Source organism: Notothenia coriiceps, unplaced genomic scaffold, assembly GCF_000735185.1.
Source record: "Notothenia coriiceps isolate Sejong01 unplaced genomic scaffold, NC01 NC01_scaffold00037250, whole genome shotgun sequence".
Taxonomy (NCBI): Eukaryota; Metazoa; Chordata; class Actinopteri; order Perciformes; family Nototheniidae; genus Notothenia; species Notothenia coriiceps.
The window spans coordinates 1,290,319-1,314,290 of record NW_011369951.1 but is presented as its reverse complement, the minus strand read 5'-3'; the positions used below and the strand labels follow the sequence as shown (position 1 = coordinate 1,314,290).

Genomic DNA, 23,972 nt, shown 5'->3' with positions numbered 1-23,972 from the left:
CAGCCACTAGCAGCTGACTGTTGCTATCTGTAAGCTATGGCTCCGAAACATAATTTCAGCCAATCAGCGTCGTCAAATCTGATGATCACCGGGCTCCAATGTCAGCGCCCGGTGCAGGGTTATGGCTAGAAAGGATCCGTCTTGTGTAAAACTATCGCGAGACTTTGCGAGTCACGTGGCCGAATGTTTACGTTTGACAGGCAGCCTTTCAGTTACGATCGTTAACATCAGTGGGCCACAGCAAATGATGGTGAGAAGCTAAACTATCTATTAATTATGTCAATTACAGAGAGTGTGATTGTAACTGTGTGTGTGACTAGCTGGATGCAAAGAGGTAAACACTGTCTTTTGTTTCCCATGCTTGCTCTTCAAACAGCCGGAGACAGATACTATGTGCCCGTGCTAAATAAACACACACACACACACACACACACACACACACACACACACACACACACACACACACACANGGCGCCAATGTCAGCGCCCGGTGCAGGGTTATGGCTTGAAAGGATCCGTCTTGTGTAAAACTATCGCGTAAACATTCAGCCACGTGACTCGCAAACTCTCGCGATAGTTTTACACAAGACGGATCCTTTCAAGCCATAACCCTGCACCGGGCGCTGACATTGGCGCCCGGTGATCATCAGATTTGATAACGCTGATTGGCTGAAATTATGTTTCGGGGCCATAGCTTACAGATAGCAACAGTCAGCTGCTAGTGGCTGCTGCTGCACTGGTTGAGGGCTCCTCTCTTAGCGCCCATACGAGAGAGGGTAATGATACACGGGCAAGGCCAGGCAGGAAACATGTGACTTATCAGTAACTTTAGACATCGTAACACCATCTTAAACGAGATTTTATTGTAGATTATACATTTTACTGATACCAATTATAAAATATTTACCTTTAATTAATTTAATTAAAATTAAAAAAATATACTTCTTAAAAAAATATATATTTTTTAATTTTAATATTTTTAATTTTAATTTGTAATGGGGAAGAGGTGGGGCAGCGCACCTAGCGCCCCTATGGGCCGGCCGCAACTGCTGCTGTGTATATCTAGTGTATTCATACCCCTCACTGTTTATTCATCATTCAATTCATTCTATATTTTATTCTGTAGATTGTGTGCATTACTTTTCACTTTACTGCTTGTTGCACTCCTGGTTGGAAGCTAAATTGCATTTCGAAGTCTCAGTAGGCCTACCTGTAATATGTGCANCTTTAGACATCGTAACACCATTTTAAACGAGATTTTATTGTAGATTATACATTTTACTGATACCAATTATAAAATATTTACCTTGTTCATTAAAAATCATTTTTCAGTTAAAGTCCAGTTTTTAAGGAGAAAACTGTGATTTATTGCATTAGGACAATTATTCTTTTGTGTAAGAATGTTCCTGAAATGGTAATGGGTAATATGCAAAGCAAACATTCTCGTTTACAAAAAAAATTAATAATGTATAACTAACAGAAATGTAAACCTACGCACATTTAAAAGTATTTCTTCATTTTTTTTGTATGTATTGCTTGGGCAATTTAGGAGAAATGTATCAATGCAAATAGACAAAGTTAGATAAACAAAAAAAAGCGTCTGGCCTTGAATGTGACTGATATCGACTCGACATGTGCTGGTCTTGCTTATCTCCTGGCTGAGGTTGTCATGACATCAACAATGCAGACTAGTGGTGTGCAGCCTTCCCATTCAGTCTGAATCTGTGTCAGTACTCCTCACCGTTGTGTATCCACCAGCATCAACCACTCTTGACTGTTTTCGCAGAACATGTTTGAATATTGTTACTTCCTGTTTTTATTACTCACTTGCAGTGAAATGAGGCCTTGTTTCCTTTAATCAAATACACATTTGTGTTGTCCCGCACTGCCCTGCAGTACGGAGGCTGACCTTTCACCTTGAACGTGGACTGAGATTACTTCATCAAAAACACTGGCACTGGTAACAGAGAGGCCTCTGTTTCATATTGTTATTCAATCTTATAAGAGTGCTTTGTAGCATAAACATAACACTGCATGATGTAGTATTAATAGTAGTGGTGGTGTACTGGTAGTAGTAGTTGGAAAACAGAAATATTAACTACTTTTTTTTTACATTGGATATTGTAAAATGCAACTTTTTCATTAATAGGTTTGCAAAAATCCCAAACACTACTACTTTGTGCTAAAATAATTGTACCTCAGTGTATTATTTCTTTGCATTGAATTACACATTCCTTGTGAGAACTATTGTTCAAGTTTTGATTTATTCTTTATATTAACCCTAACCATTGTTCTTTAACATTACCAAACATTCATATTATAATTAATTAATTCCATACAACCGGTAAATACAGAGAGCAAAATATGTTTTAACATCAACAACATTTACATTTTAAATAATTTAAGGTTATAAATAGTGTGTTTGTTGATCAATTTAAAAAAACGCTATAGCTCTGTAGTGTAGCATTCATTTGGATAAGTGTAAGTTTTCTATTTCTATATAAAAACTATAACACAGAACAATACAAATAATAGTCAATTATTCAAAATATGTTAAATTCTACAGAATATTTCAATGGTTTTAAATTATTATTGTGTGGTTGTTGACTTTCTGAAAGTATTAGACGTTTTTGGACATGTGTCCTTTGCAAAAGCTTTGGCTATCGTCTGTTAGAAACTCTAGAATAAAACTGAAACAATACTCAGAGTTTAGTCCATTTGTAGAGGATATGGCCTCTCACAGGTAGCTAATCTGTAAGCAGAGAGCGCTCCCTTCACTCTGGAGGAAGGAAGGAAAAACTGGCTTATCAGAAACCTGACCAAATATGGCGTGGTGAAACTGCCTGCTGTATGACTTAAGGCTAGATATGAATTGAAGGTGCAGCCATGTAGTCTACTTTAACATACTTTTTTGCTAAGAACTTCCTTTTACAATATGGACAGAAAGATAGTGCGAACGAGGTATCAGTATTGTTGAAACCAATAGACTTGGCCTAATTGAAATGCTAATGAGAAGCTACGATTTTAGCGAACACTTTCTGACACACAGTGAGACCTCTGCAATGATTCCCCCTAGCTTCACTATCAGAGGGATATCTTTAGGAATTAAAATGTGCATTATAACTATGATGAAGCACAAAAAACTATTGTAAAGCATGCATTGCAACAACACACCTGGAGCTGACAGGAATGTTCTGCATGTGCACTCATGCATTTCCGTTTGCTGTCTCAATATTTCCTTTCTGCTGCAGACACATCTACAGTTACACATTGACTTTTCAAAAGTAACCCGGCTGGTCTGACAGGCCACAGTGTAAATACTGCAACACTGAACACTAGCTGCTCCTACACAAACCTCCAAGTTAAACTCTTAACATGTTATCGTTGGTGTTTGAAACTCTGTTGAGCTCAGCAGTGTGTCTCTGTTTGTTTACTGGGTGGTCCCTGAAATTCCGACAGTACTTTGGGCTTCATTTATGTTTGTCGGACTATAACCGGTTTAGGACAATGGCGATTCTGTCTGACAACAATAGGTGGAAATACAGCTGCCGAGGAGTGTGCGCACCACTCACCCGCGGATGAGCCACATGAGAAATTAGAGCATAAAGGAAGCTGCAAGGAGAATGGAATGGGAAGCTTTTTTGGCACATTGGTCGTCACTTTGAGAGCTTTTTTACATTTCATTCATTCTCCTTCTTTCACTCTGTGCTCTCTCTCCTGTCCTGCCTGCCAGCCCTCTCTCCCTCTCCCTCCTTGCTCAACCTGCTTATCTAAACTGGGCAGGGCTCGATATACTCACAGCACAAGGGGAGGGCCTTGCCTGCTTTCAATCAATAACCTCTGGAATTCAGAAATACAAGTAGGTCCTGTCTCTGGCAAGGCTGTACCACAGTCTTGAGGGCGGGCTCCCAGGCACATTCGACGGATTCTCTATCTGCTCCTGTCTGTTTCCACAGGTCTGACTGTTTTGAGACTCTCACAATGGCTGACCACACGTCTCAAGATTACTTCAGCTGCTCCCTGTGTGTGAACCTGCTGCGGGACCCTGTGGCTATCCCCTGCGGCCACAGTTTCTGTATGGACTGCATCAGCGGCTACTGGAATGAGGCTGACTACACAGGGATTTACATTTGCCCTCAGTGTAATATCACATTCACCCAGAGGCCAGTGCTGCGGCCCAACGCCACTCTGAGCATGGTGGCAGAGAAGATCAAGAAGAGCGGGCTGAACCTCAACCTCAACATGACCCCGGGGAACCAGTACGCAGGACAAAACGACGTGCCCTGTGACTTCTGCTCCGGGAAGAAATTAAAGGCTGTGAAGTCCTGTCTCAACTGTCTGGCGTCCTACTGCGAGAAACACCTGAAGCCCCACTACGAGTCAGCCACTTTCAAAAGGCACAAGCTGGTGGATGAGCTTGGAAACCTGGACAGGAAGATCTGCCCGCAGCACCAGAAGTCCCTGGAGCTCTTTTGTCGAACAGACCAGATGTGTATCTGTGCTATCTGCACTGTCAGTGAACACAAGGGCCATGACATTGTCTCTGCTGAGGCGGAGAGGGGGGAGAAGCAGGTAAGAAATCACTTTAAATATCCTTTTATTGACTAAAAGGCTCAGAATTTAAATGAGCTTCTAAGGGAATGCAAGTGTGATTTCATGTCAGAAAAATAAGTGTATTCAGTACATGAGAGAAACCACACGCCTCCTAGTCCAAACATAATATCATTTACAGTAAGATTAAAAAGAAGAACATGCGTGATACATTTGATTTTATAGTGAATATCTTGAGTTAAAGAAAACATGGTGTTTTTCCCATATCCTGCCGGTTGTACTTTGACCCATTTGAGCAACACTATCAGCTGAAACTGGCACTCTGTCTCTCACCGCCAAAACAAAATCCAGCTCTCCCATTAGCTGTGTTGAAGCCGTGGGAGGGTCTTAAGGTTATCGCCTCTGAAAGCTCCCTTTTTCTAGAAAAAAAAGTAGTGTTCCAGTTGTGGGAGAGATACACAGAAACTTCCCTCTCGGCTGCGTTGGTTCCCACCTGTGGGAGGGGGTCTGCAGTGAAACTGGAATGTCAAGGCCTTCAACGCCTCACGATCCACTAACCACGGCCACGCACTTTCAAATGACTCACCAATCACATCGCTGTAAAAAGGATGAGAAGTAGATAAGAGTGGCAACAGATACTGTCGTAAAAATCATTCAGAGCAACTCTAGTTTTTACGCGAGTAATTTACGAGCGTTTTATGGGAGAATATGGGTTAAAGGAGTTTTTAGGACATGATGAGTAATAATTCATCTTGCTGTTTTCTTCTCTACATTGGGAGTCTGGTTTCTCTCATCCAAAGATTTACAACCTGAGTCCCACACATCTCACTCCCTCTCTCTCCCCTCCCCCCTCTTATGTTCACCCCCCTCCCTCCTAGATTCCCCACATTCCTCAAGCTTATCTTGAAGAATGGGTTGGTGGGCTCGAGTAAAAGCTGAATTAGAAGTCCTCTATTCTGCATGTCAGTGCTACGTGCACCTTGAAACATCTCTTTAAAAGTCGGGCAGCGGTAGATTCACATTCCTAACGTGGACAGAATTCCATTACAGACCCCCCCCCCGCCACCTCCCTCTGAGATAAAAGCCTTTCGTATTAAGAAGATTTCTTTGAGAACGGTTTATTAGACAGGGCCTCCCCAGATATGCCTCCATGAGAAAGAATGTTTTCACCCAACCAACAAATATGGGGCTTTATGTCTCATACAATAAAACAGCATGATATCCACTACCTCTTAATAAATCTGCTTTAATGCGACTTTTATGATCAACTTTGCATAGTAAATTAAAGGAAGCCGGTACAGCCAGTCAGCATGGGAGTGCACTCTGAACAAAAGAGTGAAATAGATGGGTGTGTAATGTGCCTTTTTCTCTGCAGAAACTTTTGGGAGTCTCCCAAGCTGAGATTAGACAAAAATGCCAGGAGAGGGTGAAGGAGCTGGAGGAACTGAAGACTGCTGTCGAATCACTGAAGGTAAGGAATAAATGTTGAATCAAACATCACATTTTTGCTATAAGATGTTCTCCATGGATGTGTCTTCGCTAAAACGCTGACACTTCGAGCCTTGTCTCCAGAACTCGGCCCAGAGAGCCATGGTGGACAGCCAGAAGATGTTCGAGGACATGATCCGCTCCATCGAGAGGATGAGGTCAGAGGTCAGCAAGCTGATCGGTATCAACGAGAAGGCCGCTTTCAACCAGTCCGAGGCTTTGATCGAGAGACTTGAACAGGAGATCGATGAGCTGAAGAAAAAGGAGGCCGGCCTCAAGCAGCTGTACAGCACCGACGACCACATCCACTTTCTGCAGGTAACATGCAGCTAAAGAGCGATTTTAAACAAAACAATATCAAGAACACTCAAGTCATTGGTATTTGGGTGTAGCTTTTCATTTGACAGCTTACTTTACACAGGCTGTCTATGATTACAATGACAGGATGACGTCATGCTTAGTCATATTTAGTCATATTTGACGTTGACATTTCTAAGCAAGCGATTAAAGAGGCGTTAAAAGCAGACTCATTGTGAATAGAATTTGAATGCATTTAAAAAAATTGACTGGCTAAAAGTGATGAGAGTTTCAATCAGAGGTGGAGTGTAACTAATTACAGTGACTTGAGTATTGTACCTAAGTAAAACATTTGAGGTACTTTACTTCAGTGTTTTTCTTTTAATTACTTTCTTCTTCTGTTTCTCTACAATTCAGAGGAAAAATGTGACTCTAAATAATTTGATAGCTTTATTAACTAGTCCTTTTTAGATTCAAATACACTTAAATAAATTAGTGATGGCATTGCTCACAATTTGCCGAATTATTTTAACTCAAACTATTCAATCAACAATATAAACAGCAGATTAATCCATAACAAAATATGTAATTGTTACAGTTCTATACAAAACATCTCAAAAGAAGCTGCCCCTCAAGTAAAATCCTGCTTTTACTTTAATGGATGAATAATAATCTAGTGATATAATAATATAAGAGTCACTGGAGCCATTTCTCTGCATTGACTAGTATGATTTATTTTTTTATACTCAAACAGTTCAATCTTAATCTTCAAAAAACCGTATTTTTCTTTTAGAGTCACTGTTTCTTTTTAGGGGTTGACTGTGGAATGTGCGCCTTGATATTTCAATTGCATCTAGACCTTCAAGTCTACATTTATTTCCTCTACCACTGGTTTTAAAAGCTTTAAATCCATGTTCCATGTGAAAAGATATATTTACTCTACTCAATCTGGTTTCTTAAATAGTTCATGTTAATGTATATTTATTCCTCGCCATGTGACACTTACTTATCTTGTCCCATCAGAACTTCAACTACCTTTGCACCCCCACTGATGACGGCTATATACCCAGAGTGACGGTGAACCCCGACTTCTCCTTCGGCGCTGTGAGGAAAGCTGTGGCTGAGATCAAGGACCGCCTGGAGGAGTTTGGCCGTGAGGAGCTGCTCAAGATCTCCAAGTCAGGTGAGACCTTAGCAGCAGACACGCAAAATGTTTACATGACGGCCAGAAAACAAACAAATAACTGAATTGACTTAAAATAAATGTTGTCTCTCTTACAGTGAATGAGGTTCCAGTGTACACTACAGAAAGTCGTACATTGGACAGAAGGAGCAGAGGTGAGTGCTGTCACGTCCTATAGCAATATAAGCATGCGGAAAGTTAATTATTGTTGAGGTTAACAATGTGGTTGTTGAGGGAAAACCACTAAGTGATTGCATCATAGAGCCTTTTGTTGAAAACACTGCAAAATAACAAGAGAATGAAAGGCATGTGTGGGTGTGTTCAGTTCAACCTGACCTGTGCTGCTCCATTTTCAGGCAAAGAAGTGGTGGACAACACTCCTCCAGAGCCGAGAGGCAGAGCTGACTTTGTGAAATGTAAGTATCCGCTGAAAAAGTATTTGTATTACAAGTTTTCTGAAATGGAATGTTAGAATATGCATAGCAGACATCATCTTATTAAATATGAGCAGATTTTTTTGTGTTAACTTCTTGTATAACGGACAAAGGTTTTAGATATTTCTTTCTCTCATCTCATAAATCAGAAAATACTGCCAGCAGCCATCATTTATGCCATATTTTTTGCAATAAAATGTTATATAAATCAGGCTCTGAATGATATATGTAGAAACCCTTGTTTTTTGTAAATATCAGAATATATATAGAAATAAAAGTTTATTGCATGTAACGGAAATAGAGATTGTGAAATGGGCCTTAAACATTTTTTTATATAAATGTTTATAATTCCATATATTTGGCAAGATACAGGTGAACGGGGTGAAAGAGTTTATTCGACCGATATCCCCATGAAACTTCCGCAGTTTCAAGACAATTATTTTTTGTATTACAATATTATTAAAATGATATGTTTAAATATGCAAATTTGGGTGGATTTGAAATAGACAATGTTGGTAAAATAAACACCTTATTGTGTATTTTTGACATTTTCTTTTCACTAGTCTGAAAGAAAATGGCAGCAAAACTTCCCAAAATCTCAAAATGGCCCAGTACATTTCCAGTGCAGTTGCCTGTACTGTCTCATCATCATCCAAATTGAAAACACACTTCAGTTTCCAGATAAATAATAAAGAGCTGTGTGGATTTTTCTCCTCCAGACTTCTGCCAGCTGAAACTGGATGCGGTCACAGCCTACAAGGAGCTGTACGTGTCTGAAAACAGCAGGAAAGTCCTCCGCACCAGGGACCTGCAGCCGTACGGGGACAACCCGGAGAGGTTCGACAGCTTCGCCCAGGTGCTGTGCCGCGAGGCCCTGGCGGGGGGGCGCTTCTACTGGGAGATTGAGTGGAGCGGGGAGTTCTCCATCGGGGTGGCCTACAAGAGCATCAGCAGGAAGGGCAAAGGCTCCCTGTGTCTGCTGGGCTATAACGACAAGTCCTGGAGCCTGCTGTGCTCCGACACCGGCTACTCCGCCTGGCACAACCGCGTGGACAAAGCCGTCAGCGGCCCCCACTCCCCCAGGATAGGCGTGTACCTGGACCACAGTGCGGGGGTGCTGGCCTTTTACAGCATAGGCAACACCATGACCCTCCTGCACAGGTTTGAGACCACTTTTGTCGAGCCCCTCTTCCCAGGCTTCGGAGTTGGAACCTCGGTAAAGATCTGCAACGTCAAGTGATCTTTGAAAATCTGAATTATTTTCCCCTATTATACAGTTATCCTTTCATAATATATATTTTTGCAACATTTTTAAACTGCACCAATCCACATTAATGAAGTTATTTTGAAGAAAAATGCTCCTCCCAAAGTGATACTTTTTTAAAGCTACACTTCACACATTAAGTTTTGCATTGGGCTTTCAACTCACATTTTTATGATAGATTTGATAAGATATTATTAAAATAGATATCACTAAAGTACACTATAAAAGGTTAACACTTTTAGCAGCTGATCATAACTGCTGGATAATATTATAACATGTCACTATTATATTTGTACATGTAATTTCATAAAGGGCTGTGACATGTCTGAAGTGGTGATGTAATTAAGTCATAATGGATGTACACTGAGATAAGATACTTTTTTATGGTAGGTCTTTACATTGTTGGCCAATATTATTGCATGTAATTTAAAATATATTGCACCCTTGTGATCTCTATGAGAAATACTTTAATATTCGTGTTGGTGCATTTGCAGCTATCACTATGGTTTCAACACATTCAGAAGTATTTCATTGTCATTTGTTGTTGAAATGTTTTGATATTGTTTTGATATATATTATCAGTTCTTACAGCTGTTATTTTTTCACCTGAACTAACCCTTATTTAATTTGTATGTATGTTTACTTATATAATGGACCCGCAGAGTATAATTGATAAAGACTTGTTTTTTAACAAAATGATTCATTGTTAGTTCTGAATAAAGAGCTAAATTAATGAATAATGTGTTTTTGAGATTATTTCTATCTATCCCTACCTACATAAAAAAACATAAGGAGGAAAAATCTCATTGCTGAGGATTTAAGAGCTTTTATTTTGTTTGTGTTTAGATATAATTCTAAATTTGAAATAATTGAGCTGGTATGTGGACCATTCCATGTATAACCACTTGAACATGTGAATAACCAAAGCACCTGCTCTGAAACAAACACTTTCATATTCACGATACTAACAGCTCCCCCTGTTGGTTGATTATAGGAACTGAACTTAAATAAAAATGTAATGACCATGGTTATAAATATTGATCCTAATTAAATGTATAGTCAAGCTGCCAAAATAACTTTGTTCTGACTGCATCATCAAAGGTGCTCTCTAAGGAAATATGACATGTTTAAAAGGATACATCCAGTTTTCTGCACAAATCTACAATAGTACATCATTATACTGATTTAAGAAGAGAATGTACTGTTATGCTTATCCAAACAGTAGCTCATACACATCCGTTTGTATATGAGATCAGCTCATTGTGTATATGTCTTCAGGTGTAATCTGCAAAATATTGGCAATGACAAGTGTAAATCCAATGTAGGAATCAAGAGGTGAGCATGTTGTTCCTTAATATACAGTGCCTATGGGAAATCATCATACCCCTTTGAAACAGTTACTTTATTTGTCGTACAACCTGTAATCAAAACCCATTTTTAAAAAAAAATCTTTATTTACAAATGGCGACAGTTCTGAAAATTAATAACAAATTAAAAACTAGAATAATAGTATTGGAAAAGTCATCAGTCCCCTAATTGAATAGGCTACTTGGTAGAGCCACCTTTTTCTGTAGTTACAGCCATCAATCTTTTTGAATATGTCTAGCTTTGCACACCTACATTGGGGAATGTTTGCCCATTCTTCCTTGCAGAATTGTTCGAGTTCAGTCAAATTCCATGGGGAGCGACGATGGACTGCTCTCTTCAAGTCCATCCACAGATTTTCTATTGGATTTAAGTCAGGGCTCTGACTTGGCCATAGGACATTCACCTTCCTATGTCACTTGTCACTATGTCACTTCCTGCCACTTAGTTGTTCTTTTGGCGGTATGTTTAGGATCCTTGTCATGTTGGAAGGTGAACGAACTGCCCATCTTCAGCTGTCAAGCAAAAGGACGCAGGTTTTCCTCAAGAATTTGGGTGTACTTGGCAGCATCCATTTTCCCTTCAATGCTGATCAAGCGCCCAGTCCCTGCTGAAGAGAAAAATCCCCACAACATAATGTTGCCACACCATGCTTCACAGTAGGTATGGTGTGTTTTTGATGGTGTGCTGTGTTTGGTTGCCTCCAAACATAACGCTTGGAGTTCAGTCCAAAAAGTTCAATCTTAGTCTCATCTGACCGTAGATCCTTTTTCCATATAGCAACAGAATCTTCCAAAAAAGAGTGTGGCACCTTTTCAGAAAAGGTTTCTTTCTTGCCACTTTGTGTAAAGTTTGTGAGATTGTTGTCACATGCACAGACTGACCTGTCCCAGCCATAAAGTCTTGTAAATCCTTCAAAGTTGCCATTGGCCTCTTGGTAGCTTCTCTGATCAATGTCCTCCTGCCTCGTTCATCCAAGGACAGCCTGATCCAGGCAAAGTGTTGGTTGTGTCATACGCTTTCCACTTCTTAATAATGCTGTGAACAGTACTCAGAGGGATAGCTAAAGCCTTCGAAATCTTTTTTTAGCCTTCATCTTAACTTGTGCTTTCCTACAACTTTATCTCGGAGGTCTTTTGAAAGCACTTTTCCAACCATGGTGATTATTTTTGCAATACCATGCACTGCTAGTAGTGGAATCCTCTAGAAACAGCTGGTTTTATTCCGAAGTAATAAAAATCACTTCAATTGATGTCAGGTGAGAGACAATTATCCTTGTTTGATTGTCCAAAAAAATGTGTAATGTTCATTTCGCTTTCATTATGAGGGTCATAATGTGTACACATAGCTCAAAAAGTTAAGATTTAATTTATTTTAATTTCCAGGGTGTAATGTGACAAAAGGTTAAGATTTTCACTGGGTATGATGACTATATAAGCACTTAATACTGTATCTTGAGCAGAAAATACATTTTTAATATGCATGTTTCATGTAACAAGGTTTGCCATTTCTTTCAGAGCACAAATACTTTTTGAAAGGGACTATTCCATTCAATCGAAACTATACAAAAACAAAGTTGTCAAATCCATGCATATTATATGAAAAGAAAGTACTCAGAAAATGACATGTGTTAACAATAGATATCTGTTTATTGGTTCCCAGGATTCTTGCTAGAAATTGAGCATACAACGCTCAAAAGAAAAAAGAAAGCATTACAGTCCAGATCTCAGACATCATAGCCAATGATGCCTCCTTTGCCGATGCACTCCCCAATGTAGAACCACATCATTACTTCAGTGGCCACCAGTCCGTTCCTTAGAGCATCCTGTGAGGAAACAAATATTGCATTAGATTCACTTCCAGAGAAATGTATCAAGCAAAATGCTGAATAATCCACTGATGACACGTAGTCATTGTTTTCCTTGTGGAATGATACAATCATGTTTATTTTCTACAGGACTCAAAATGACAAGAGAATTATACTAATAGATACACCTCATTGTATCCTCACTGTGAACATGTTATAATAAAAAACATATCTTAAAAACAAATCAACCTGCACAACCTACTTGTTTTCTCTCAATGAATGAAGCAGGCCTAAAATGGCACATAAACTGCCAATTCAACTTTAAATGCTTGTAATGGGCTTTCTAATTACATTTATATATTATTATTTTATATTCTAGGTTTCAAGGTAGTTGTCATCCTTTAGACAACAATTTAAGTGAAGCAGAAATATTGGGTCTTAGGCTCTGTACAACAATGCTTATACAAATAGGAAAACTACTCAAGACGAAGCAAAATGAGAATCAGAGACATCAAATAGTGCAAATTCAAAAAAGGACTAAAATATAAACATTATTAAAACTAACTTAATTGTTACACATGTGATAAAAATTGCAATTGAATGAACTAAATGTTAGCAGTAATCTAGTAATGTATATGCATAATGAGAAGTAGTAAAGCAAGTAAGTAATAATTAAAAACAGACATACAGAGATGTGAAAGGACTAAACAGAATACTCCGTTTTTAAAAAGAAGGTAAAGAAAAAGTATTGTGGTGGATCACAAACAGTGAAGCTCATAACATGTCACCATTGTTTTCATAACAAAAACTTGATAGGTATTCAAGCAGTCATTCAGAATATATCTTTACATAAGGTCTGGCAATAACACACCCACCTTCACTGTAAGTTGACCGAGACGTCCTGACTGGAAGCCCTTCAGGAGGTTTGCGGCCCCCTCGATGGCCTTGGGGATCTCCGCAGGGGAAGGGGGGGTAAGCTCAACACGGGCATAGTACCAGAACTTTGCTAGCCGAGGTTTTGTGTAGTTGAGGGAGGCTGTAAGAGAAGAAATGCTGTAAGTACACGTCTGGTGCAGCTTTCATTAGCTACGGCTAAACCTAGCTCTGGCTCCAGACCAAGCTCCACACACACACACAGCTGAATAGCTTTAGCCACTTAGCTAACTGATACACGGCTTATACTTATTTAGTGTAAACAATACAAGTCACGCGTGGTAGCTAGCTGAAGTTGTACTTTATAAAAACAAAGAAAAGCAATTCAAATTCTCAACTCTGTGTTTTCTGCAATAAATGTTAGCTGGCTCATGTCACATCCATTTAATTCATTTGATGTCTGGGTCTTGACAGCGTCGGCCAAGCTGCATTGTAAATAAAGATTATACTAACTACAATTCACTCCCCCGCTATTGGATGCACGTTATGGTTATTGACTTAAGAAATGCACTTACCGCCTATCAGGGTTGGTACTTTGGAGACCAGTTTCTGCACTGCCTGTGCCATGTTGAAGCGTTAGTCGATGCTAACTCTCCCCCTGAATCTGTTAGCCGACTGAATGTCACCTCCAGAAGAAGGACCCGTGACGTCTGCTGACCAAACAACTGCCTGAACAGAAATAGCCCCCGTGTCTATAAGTATGCATGTCTTATACTACGAATTACTTTATTGACTTGTATGGTGTGAGTTATAATATTGAACGTTTTCAAAAGTTCAACATTATTTATTTTCACTTTCTAAAAGTGTCTAAAGTACGTTACAGTTTAGTTACTGTATTCAATAGTAAACAGCTGCATTGTTTGCCATACGGCCACTAGGGGGTGCAGTAGGCTGTGTCTTGTATGAATGTGACATGCGTACATTCAAATAGATAAAGATAACAGATATGGATAATAAATTAGAGACATTTAAATAGGAATACAAGTGTTTAGGTGGGCAACATTTTATTATCATAGCTATATAAGTTTCAATGGTTGGCTATTCACCTTGAAGACGGGAGACGTCATGTAATGAAAATGAATGAGATCCATTATGGGCACCATCTCCCGACTCAGAAATGTGTGTCTTGTCTTTTTATTATACATTTTCACATGGCCCATATATGTTTTTGTCTAATGTATTTTTTTATTACTGGCAGTTTAATATGGCAAATGGCTGCAGATTATTCAGAAACATAGGTAGGCCTAAACGTACAAAATGTACTATCAGTCTCATTCTCAATAAACATACACTCTCTCTGCAAGAACAAACATTTAATAGGTATTGTTTTATTACATTTGAGTTTATACAGTTTCCGGTACTTTAAGCAGAGGTGGGAGAAGTACTCAGATCTTGTACTTAAGGAAAAATAGATGTAGCCTTACAAAGTGTAGGAATACTCTGTTACAATTAAAAGTCCTGCATTTAAAATATTACTCAAGTAAAAGTACAAAAGTATTGGCGTCAAAATATACTTAAATGACCAAGAGTAAAGATAATCATTGTTATGATTATGATTATTGATGTTTAAATATGATTATCCCAGCTGGTAAAGGTGGAACTCGTTTTAATTACTTAATTTACTGCTGGGTAGCATGTGCATTTAATCGCGGTGTAACTAAAGTCTTATTTAAGTGTTGATCACATATCATTATTCCATATCAGCAAAGTAGCTAAAGGTACAATATTTAACTCTGAATTGTAGTGTAAAAGTACAAAGTAGCATAAAATGGAAATACTCAAGTAAAGTACAAGTACCTCAAAATTGTACTTAAGTACAGACTTTGAATAAATACTTAGTAACTTTACACCACTGGGTTTAAGTCATGGAAGTATTTCAGATTGAGATCACAATTGACCATATATTTTCTGCATTATCAGTTATAGTACATTTGTAAACGTTATTTTTATATCATACACTATTACACATTGTAACATTTCTTCAACTGACACCCTTACTATATATTAGCTTATTTTTTAAAATCTTTTTCATCTTTTGGTGTTCTTTGTGAAACCCTGGGATTAGAAAAAAGCATTTTTGACCAATATACAGTAATGCTGTTATTAATACCAATAATACATGTAAAATATGTATAAGAAGAAAAATAATGTGAAGAGTGTTTATAATAATGTTATACAATCATTCTTTTTGTTCAGCTCAGTTTGAAGTCTCTTCAGTAGACGTATGGGATGCAGAATATCTTCACAATAGGGTGAGTATCTTTGTCACTCACAGACATGATATCTCATTATTTTCTTCCTCCTGGTGTTATGCAAAAAAGAAAATATGGTTAAAAAAGGTGGTCACTGATGACATCATAATTATGTGAAAAGGTTATGTATAATAGTTATACTCACATTTCTTCACCTCACTGTCAGGGATGTCTCTTGTCGGTGTGTCAGTCTGCTCGCGCCTCATGTTAGTCTTATACATGACTAGTAAAGAAATAAAATGTCCTCCTTGTTTCACAAGCATAATCACGTCCTCCAGAGACTTATCTTCCACATTTTGCCCATCGACCTCCATCACAACATCACCTACGCACAGTCCAGCTCTCTGACCAGAGCCCCCAAAAGCCATCTAAAGGGGAAAAAAACATGTAACAACATTAATTATATCAACAAGATCCTGACCTACATCCTTCTACCACTACTAAGTTGACAAAGTGCAGTGGCGGGAAGTGACTGAGAACATTTACTCAATACTGTACTTTGGTATAATATGGAGGTACTTGTACTTACCTTGAGTACTTCCACTTTATTCTACTTTATACGTCTTCTTTGTTATATCTCAGGACATTTTTATGCTTTTTTACACAACATTTATTTTAGACTCACAGTTCATTTCATAAAAAACGATCACACAGTATATGCTTATATGATACAATGCAGTACCTTTCGGCCAATCAACCCAGTACTAAGTACAACGCATATAGAACTGGTTCCACTTTTATAAACTATAGCCTACAACTAAAATGTAAAAAAAAGAAACAGAAAAAACACTGTCAAATAAGCTATTCTGCATAATGACTGCTTTACCTTTAAGTATAGAGGTGGGAAGTAACTAAGTACATTTAGTCAAGATTTTGAGATACTTGTACTTTACTTGAGTATTTCCATTTTTTGCTACTTTGTACTTCTACCCCACTACTACATCGTGTAACTTACTACATTTTTTTTATATCTTGAGTTACTTTGCAGATTTGGACTACACTTGGAGACACAAGCTACCCTGCAGTATACAAAGTCATTACAACTAGCTGCACCTTTTCCAGCTTTGATAACACTATAATGCATCAATAATTATAATCATAAGATACAATAAATATTATCCTGAAAAGGACCAATCTGCATAATGAGTACTTTTACTTTTATACTTTAAATATATTTTGATGCCAGTACTTTTACTTGAGTAACCTTTTGAATGCAGGACTTTTACTTGTAACAGAGCATTCTTAGTACACTCTGGTACTTCTACTTTTACTCAAGTACGAGATCTGAGTCTTCTACTGTTTAAGTATACATTGCTGAGATTTAGACTCTGATATTTATACTTTTACTTAAACAAAGGCTCTAAGAACCTCTTTCAACACTAACTAATGCAGCATTTTATCTTACCTGACTGATGAAGGTCCCAGGAGCCTGTGGAACACTGTCCAGGTTAAAGCCAAACCCCAAAGGGCCTTTTCGGACGGAGCAGTGTCTGGGCTTACATGAGTCATGCATTTCCTTTTGTGGAGCCTGCTCTGCTGCAGAGGCTGATACGCTGCTCTCCTTTTCTCTCTCGACAGCAGCATCCTCACAGAAGAGAAGCGGGGATAGTCCCAACTGCATACACAAAACAAAGGATATAAACTCATATTTTTCTTCTGCTTTTAAGATTAAAAGTGTACCAAGTGATGCCCACCTGGGTGTAAAACTCCAGCCCCACGAGAGTGATGGTGGTGAGAGATATCTGTTCTCCACTCTGCCTCACTCTGTCAACTATCTCCTCATGCTTCAATGACTCCACCGCCTCCCCATTGACCTCCAGCAGCAGCTCTCCATCCTTCATACCTGCCTTCTCTGCAGGACTGCCACTCTCCATCGCACGCAGAACATGAGCTTATATTCAAAAACAGATATTAAAGTGAAAAAGTAAATTCAGGAATGCCTGTGTGTGAATGTTGCCCTCTTTTTATCCTCTCACATTTGCGTCCTGATGCTGCCTTCTCCAGCCTAAGCAGGAAGCCGTAGCCGTCACCCTCTGACACCAGGTGGAGTCTTCTGGCTCTGTTAGGCAGGTTATGAGGAACAGCCATGGCGGGCAGAATGGGCCTCCTCTGACGCAGGTAGTTCTTCTCACTCTCACCGTCAATAACAAGGATGGTGATGTGATTGCCACATTTTTTAATCTACAGCAAAAACATTATTTTACTGCTAGACAAGGTTGGATGTAGTAATTGCTATGTTGAAATTGTAAGCATCTCTCGTAGGCATTAAGGTTTAAAGGAATACATCATTGTTTGTATATCAATTACTCACACCATAGTTATCTGGCATGCCTCTACGGTGAACGAAGAATCTAAAACGGACAATAGACTTGATGAATTGAAGTAAATGGAGGCAGTACAAGTCTCGTTAATCCAATTTTATGCTCGCTACTTGCCAAATACATGTATTCTGTTTAAGACAGACCTAACAGGCGGGCAAAATAAAGCGCCCGTGCCCTAGGAATTGCGAAAAAATGCATTTGTCTAGAAAGTAGTAAGTGTACGGTTCGATAAATGAGACATAGTTTATAACTCATACATTTTGTGAGAGATTTGATGGATGTTTTGATATGGTTTTGCTGTTATTAGGCAGCCCCGATTTACAAAAATTAATCAAGACTTCTCTTATGTTTTTGGATTCTTCTTCCCCATGGAGGCATGCAAGACAATTTATTTTGTAAAAAATAATTGATGTACAAAAGATCATTTTGGGGGCGAAGTTGTTGTTTAGTTTCATTTGTTTAGTTTTTTCTCACAAGTTGATTATATAAACAGACTTTCTTACCATCCTGCTGAGTGCAGAGTGTGTGAGATCAGACACTGTTGCTCCGTCTATCCACACCAGGTGATCTCCTTTACACACCCCAGCCTTTTCCGCTGCACCTCCTGCTACCAGGCTCAAAGAGAAGCGACCTTTCTCTCCTACAGAGCAGGAACAGGAGGAGCAGTTGAATAACACTGCACAGACTTCAACTCAACTGTTCGCTTAGTCATCAAACCCTGACGTTTTTTTTATCAGGACGTGAGAGTTACCTTCCACGGGTGTGAAGTTGATGCCCAGACCTGAGGCTGGATCCCTGGTGATGTGGCAGAGTCTGGGTGGTCTGCAGCCCTCGCCCTTGTGCGCACTGACCAGACTTTGGAGGTCTTCACCTCGGGACACAGCCTGCTCGTACTCCTCGCCATCCAACAATAATAAACATAACTGATTTCCACTGAGCCTTATCTTCCCAGCCACCTGATTCATAAAAAAATAAGATAGTTAGAATCCCATTAGGCTTGGAATAGGCTTCTAATAGTCCATCTTACCTCAGGGTGAGGGACGTCCTCCACAAAGCAGTTGTTGACTTCCAGAAGCCTGTCTCCATCCTTAAGGCCACTGAACCCTGCCACGCCTCCTGACACTACATTTCTGACGATGTGACCCTGGCGTCCCCTCTCCACCCGCAGATTAAAGCCGTAGAACTCCCCTTCCTCTCGTTTAAGAACACACAGACGTGGGCTGGGTGTGGACACAGAGTCTGAGCGGAAGGAGACAGAAAAGTACATTAGAGCTGCTGGGGTGACAGAAGATACAAAGAATTAAGTATGAAGGTTTATACCTGCATCTTCTATGGTGACCATCACTGGGTTGTCTATTCCCTCTTTTGGATTAAATGTAAATGTCCTGCAAAAAGAGAAATTAGAAACATTAGACTCAAGTTTTACTTACAAATATAAGAATCGACTAATTGGGTGAGTTTTGGAAAAAAGGAAAAACTGTACATTTTCTTTCCTTGAAAGTCAATCAATAATTTTCCATTTTCTGTGAAATATTTCACAACCTCACGTGTAATTATCATTACAACATGAATCCACGGACAACCTTATATTGGGCCCAAAGTATAAAGATTACTTTGTTCCAAAAGTCATATCACATGTCACAAGACATATAACACATTTTCAATTGTACGTAAATACTAAACTTAAATGTGATACAGCAATTTTGGCAAGTCATGAAAGTGTAGTTTGTAGGATGAATGTCCAACTTTGTTTATTGCTGTGCCTTACTATCTTATCATTATTTTTGTTGTAATGGCAGTTTAGTGTTCATGTTTTTCTTAAGTTTAAAATGACATAACATATATGAGGATTTTACAAAATATAAAAGTTGACTTACTCTGTTAACCGGATGATTTCCAGACCTTGAAAAACATATTGCATGATGAGATTATTAGCTTTTGCAGAACAATATGGGAGAGACATTTCATAATCAGACATTTCTGTCATTATTTTTGAGTTACTATATTCATTTTTTTATTCATTAACACAACACACACCAGATCAAATGTAGCATTGCAACACAAATCAACAAGTATTATTTGTCGCCTGTCAAATTATGGCATATTCATTTGAAGGTACAGCTCTGTAAAAAAACAGTCTGTTGTGTCCACTAAACTGTTAGGCATAACAGAAAGATTGGAGCCTCGGAAAACATATCTGATGACTTTATGTGGTAAGCACCATAAAACAGGGTTCGCTTTATGTAATTGTCCTTAGTCTTTGCCCTCTAAAAAAAGGGAAGGATTAAGAGGAAATCAAAAACCATTAAGATGGAAATGTCAAATGAACATATAACCCATTATCAAAGGCACTGATACTATCAGACAGTCATTCTTAAATGTTAACGTGCATTAATGTAATAGCAGACAATTTAATAATCAGTACATGGGTTTAAAACAACAGAGATATATGTATAACAGAGTATAGATTGCATTATACATTTGTTTCCACTCTGACGATTTAATATTGATGGGGTCACTAAATTGAATATGGTTTAATGTGAAATGTACATTGAAATATCACATAGAAAAACCTTCTTGGTCAATTTCTGTTTCTATTTTGAAAAAATACTTCTACTTCTTAAACTTAGTAAGCTAAACTTAGAAAAGCCTCCCATTGCATTGTGACGTTGTTAAAAACACGGCTGGTTTTCTGAGCTCATAAAGAGTTGACTTTTTAGATACATTTGGTTCTACCAACACTACCAAAATATAAAAGGATATAAATTAGTCGAAATTAATAAAACCTTCAACATCTGCGGCAGTAAAATAACAAACACATATACTTCAGTATTATTAATCCAATAACAATTTATTTCTCATGTTTTCTAATTTCTAGTATTGAATTAAGACTTTGAATCCAAGATTATCCCTTATATTAGAGTGGTTCTACAGTGTGGTATTCGAACATTTGCTTAAGTAGATGTTGTGAATGGGCTTCAAGAGCCTTTTCTGTCAATGAAGCAGTCTTTAACACTTCTACCTCCCTTTACATTGTTATATTCATTGAATTCTATTGCTCTATAAAAATTAAAAAAGCTTTGTATATGCTGTAGCCAACATATGAACTATAAATAAAGGTTTAATAAAAATGGATTCAATGAATAATCTCAAATACAAAAGCAAATGTCAACAGATGACACATTAAAGTGTCACTGTTCTGTATGCTGCTTATCTGCCTGACTCATAATGTCAGTGACACAGAGTGCTTGTTTCTTTGACACAGTGTCACATAAAGCAAACTGTTTCAAATGAATAATGTAACCCACTTAGCTACCCTCTGCTCTCAGATAATATCCATCTCTCACATCACATCTATGTAAGCGTCCCCTCTCGTGAATAGCTCATACGACGGGCACTTCAGAGCAGCTAATGGGTCACTGTTTGTTTTTCCTTACCATAAAGCTTATTTTTAATGTCATAGGTCATAGAGGTCTTATACACACACAAAATGAGCTGCTCAAACTGCATGAGAGGAGAATCTTTTGTTGTGAACGATCACATTTAGATTTTTTTTTTGCAATATCGGAAGCGCTATCTGGACAAACATTGTCCAACAAATCAAGTTTTAGAAATCTAGTGTTATATTTAGAAGCTGTATTTCTTTACACACATACAATGGTTGCTCATCATCTAAATGTATCTGATCCTTAAAGCAGCACAGTCTAAATCAATCAAAACACAAAAATACATTGAGGGAAAAAAGGACATTAAGTATACAGACAAAAACATGCATGAGACAGTACATATTAGATAGTTTTATAAAATAAAGTTAGGAATTGTGGAAAGGTTTGAATGTATTACCTCTACTTGATTTCATGCTGTGTCTCTTACCCATCACAGAGGGATGTTACTGTGGGAGGACTGCACGTACAAACATTTATACACAGAGACTCCTCCCTTTCAAAGACACCAGGCTTAATGTTTAATCTGTTTGTGAAATTTTGAGCTCACACAACCATGTGTTACGTCTGCTTGTAGACACAAAGTGCAAAACACATAAAAAGATATTACTCCTCGTTCTGTCTGAATAAAATCTTATTTTACTTAGAAAGTTACAACTATCTGTGCATGTGCATGTGTGTGTGTGTGTGTGTGTGTGTGTGTGTGTGTGTGTGTGTGTGTGTGTGTGTGTGTGTGTGTGTGTGTGTGTGTGTGTGTGTGTGTGTGTGTGTGTGCGTGCGTGTGTGTGTGTGCGTGTGCGTGTGTGTGTGTGTGTGTACGAGCTGTGCTGTGTTCCCATGAGTATTACACCCAACACTGACTGTCCGTGCCAAGGCCAAAGCTCAGTGACAAGTTAGACAAACAGACGAACAATCCGATAAAAATAACACTAGCAGCGGTGGAAATGGAGATCATTCACTTTAGATTAATAACTAGAAAGAAGCTTGAGGAGTAATGGAATACATGTAACAGGATAGTGTAATCAATCAGGCTACAAAAATGCTAATTTTATTCCCTTACAAGTGGATTACTACCATGATATACCGTTAGGATATTAAGATACACATACACACACAGTTAAAGAACTACTAGAGCTACGGGCAGTAGTACCGCTCCTACAGCACTGCAAACCCTTACTACAGGGCGAAAATGTGCTGGTGAGGAGCGACAAACGCGCCACAGTGGCTTGCATCAACAGGCAGGGTGGATTCAGCTCCGCCGCCCTGTTTAGCACAGCGGAGAACCTGTGGTTCGGGGCCTCAGAATGTTTTTATCTCTGAAGGCCCCCCACATTCCGGGACTGGAGAACAGGGCGGCCGGCCTCATGTCAAGAGGCGGGCCCCTGCCAGACGGATGGTTCCCCCTGGCTCGGCAGGACAATCCACCTTTGGGGGTGAACAGGTTTGCACACGGGCCATGGCCAAGATAGCTGCTCAACGCCTTTTCACCGCTGCGTCTCTCTTCCCCTCCTGGGAGAGGGGTGCGATTGAGACGTCTGTCTAGTATCCTAGTGTGGGCCCAAGGTCGGCGCTTGGCACCGTGGTTCGCAGAGGTGACACAGATGATGGTGGACAGCCCTGGGCGATTCCTCAGTTCTGTGGTGACGATGTCTTTCAGGAAGCAGGGTGCAATAGGGGCGTTACCCCTCTGGGCCAAGCCTCTCCAGGCTTGGCTCCTGAGGAGGGACAGGACTGAGACGGATGGTGTGGACTGCTGACAAGGTTTATTCGACTATCCAATGGCGCAAGAGCAGGATCCACCACAGCCTGTTTACAGGTCCCAAAGTGGTTGGTATTCCAGCTGATGGTGTGAAGAGGGGAGTCTAGAGCCCCTATCGTGTACGTTGGAGCCTCTATTCTTTCTTACTTACAGTTAACTGGTGGACAGGGGCTGGTCTTCAAATTAAAGTGTATGCAGCAGCCATCTCATCCTAGCCTATGAGGGATTTGGCAGCAGCTTCAGTCAGTCGTTTATGTCACGGTTTTGCAGGGTCAGGAGGCAGCCGCCAGTAGAGCACGCCTCCGCCTCCGCTAGGTGGGACCTGCCGTTTGGTGATCAAGGCTCTGTCACAGAACCATTTGAGCCTCTGGAGCTCTCTCCTCCTTTGGATAAAAGCACTGTCCATGGAAGACAGCATTGCTACTTGCCTTAACTTCGGCCAGGAGAGTGTCAGAGCTGACCACTTTCTATCGGGTCTGTCGGTCTGCACCAAATTGCTTAGTGATCCCGGCGGGTGCGTTAGCGGGGCGACACTCAAGACCGACACTCAGACCGAAACCCCTCCTTTGTTCCCAAGTAGCCTACGTGATGCTACGTTCAGGTCAAGGGCTATTCAGTTAGGGGGCTTTAATCTTCCACCCCATATTGGCGGCCAGGGAGGGCTAAATTGCATCCTCTGCCCAGGTGCGTGCGCAGCTATGTTATGTGGATAGCGCATGGCTGACACTAGGCGCACTGAATAACTGTTTGTGTGCTTTGGTGGCGTGACCGGTAAAGCTTGTCCATACAAACGACCTGCAGGATGGCTCTGCGAGTGCATCTACATGCCTTACGGAACAGGTGGGGAGAGCCTTCCCCACGGGGTCCTGCAACTC

At 39.6% G+C, this 23,972-nt stretch overlaps 3 protein-coding genes across 5 annotated transcripts in view; 1 reads left to right on the top strand and 2 right to left on the bottom strand.

Moving 5' to 3' along the window:
* ftr82 (finTRIM family, member 82) overlaps positions 1-9,960 on the top strand; it is a 27,595-nt gene extending 17,635 nt beyond the window's left edge. For 2 of the 3 annotated variants that reach the window (XM_010795838.1, XM_010795839.1), the window contains exons 3-9: positions 3,957-4,572; positions 5,927-6,022; positions 6,124-6,357; positions 7,360-7,519; positions 7,618-7,674; positions 7,876-7,935; positions 8,673-9,960. In XM_010795838.1, coding sequence (XP_010794140.1) covers positions 3,982-4,572; positions 5,927-6,022; positions 6,124-6,357; positions 7,360-7,519; positions 7,618-7,674; positions 7,876-7,935; positions 8,673-9,193 — 1,719 coding nt within the window. In that variant the 5' untranslated portion in view covers positions 3,957-3,981 and the 3' untranslated portion in view covers positions 9,194-9,960. Of the gene's footprint in view, positions 1-3,703; positions 4,573-5,926; positions 6,023-6,123; positions 6,358-7,359; positions 7,520-7,617; positions 7,675-7,875; positions 7,936-8,672 lie in introns of those variants that run through there. The other variant, XM_010795837.1, reaches the window with a different exon arrangement.
* Positions 9,961-12,207: 2,247 nt separating this feature from the next.
* atp5l (ATP synthase, H+ transporting, mitochondrial F0 complex, subunit g) lies at positions 12,208-13,971 on the bottom strand. Its single transcript, XM_010795834.1, has 3 exons — positions 13,838-13,971; positions 13,265-13,425; positions 12,208-12,407 (listed from the first exon to the last, which is right to left on the bottom strand). Exons 1-3 carry the CDS (start codon positions 13,887-13,889, stop codon positions 12,309-12,311), a joined length of 312 nt encoding a protein of 103 aa, XP_010794136.1. The 5' UTR covers positions 13,890-13,971; the 3' UTR covers positions 12,208-12,308.
* A 1,564-nt stretch (positions 13,972-15,535) lies between these two features.
* nherf4b (NHERF family PDZ scaffold protein 4b) lies at positions 15,536-21,776 on the bottom strand. The gene is made up of 11 exons (XM_010795835.1): positions 21,739-21,776; positions 19,773-19,797; positions 19,216-19,280; positions 18,923-19,134; positions 18,647-18,851; positions 18,399-18,535; positions 17,551-17,755; positions 17,269-17,465; positions 16,980-17,189; positions 15,720-15,942; positions 15,536-15,624 (listed from the first exon to the last, which is right to left on the bottom strand). Coding segments are annotated over exons 1-11 (1,515 nt in total). The 5' UTR covers positions 21,773-21,776; the 3' UTR covers positions 15,536-15,622.
* Between the last annotated feature and the right edge of the window lie 2,196 nt (positions 21,777-23,972).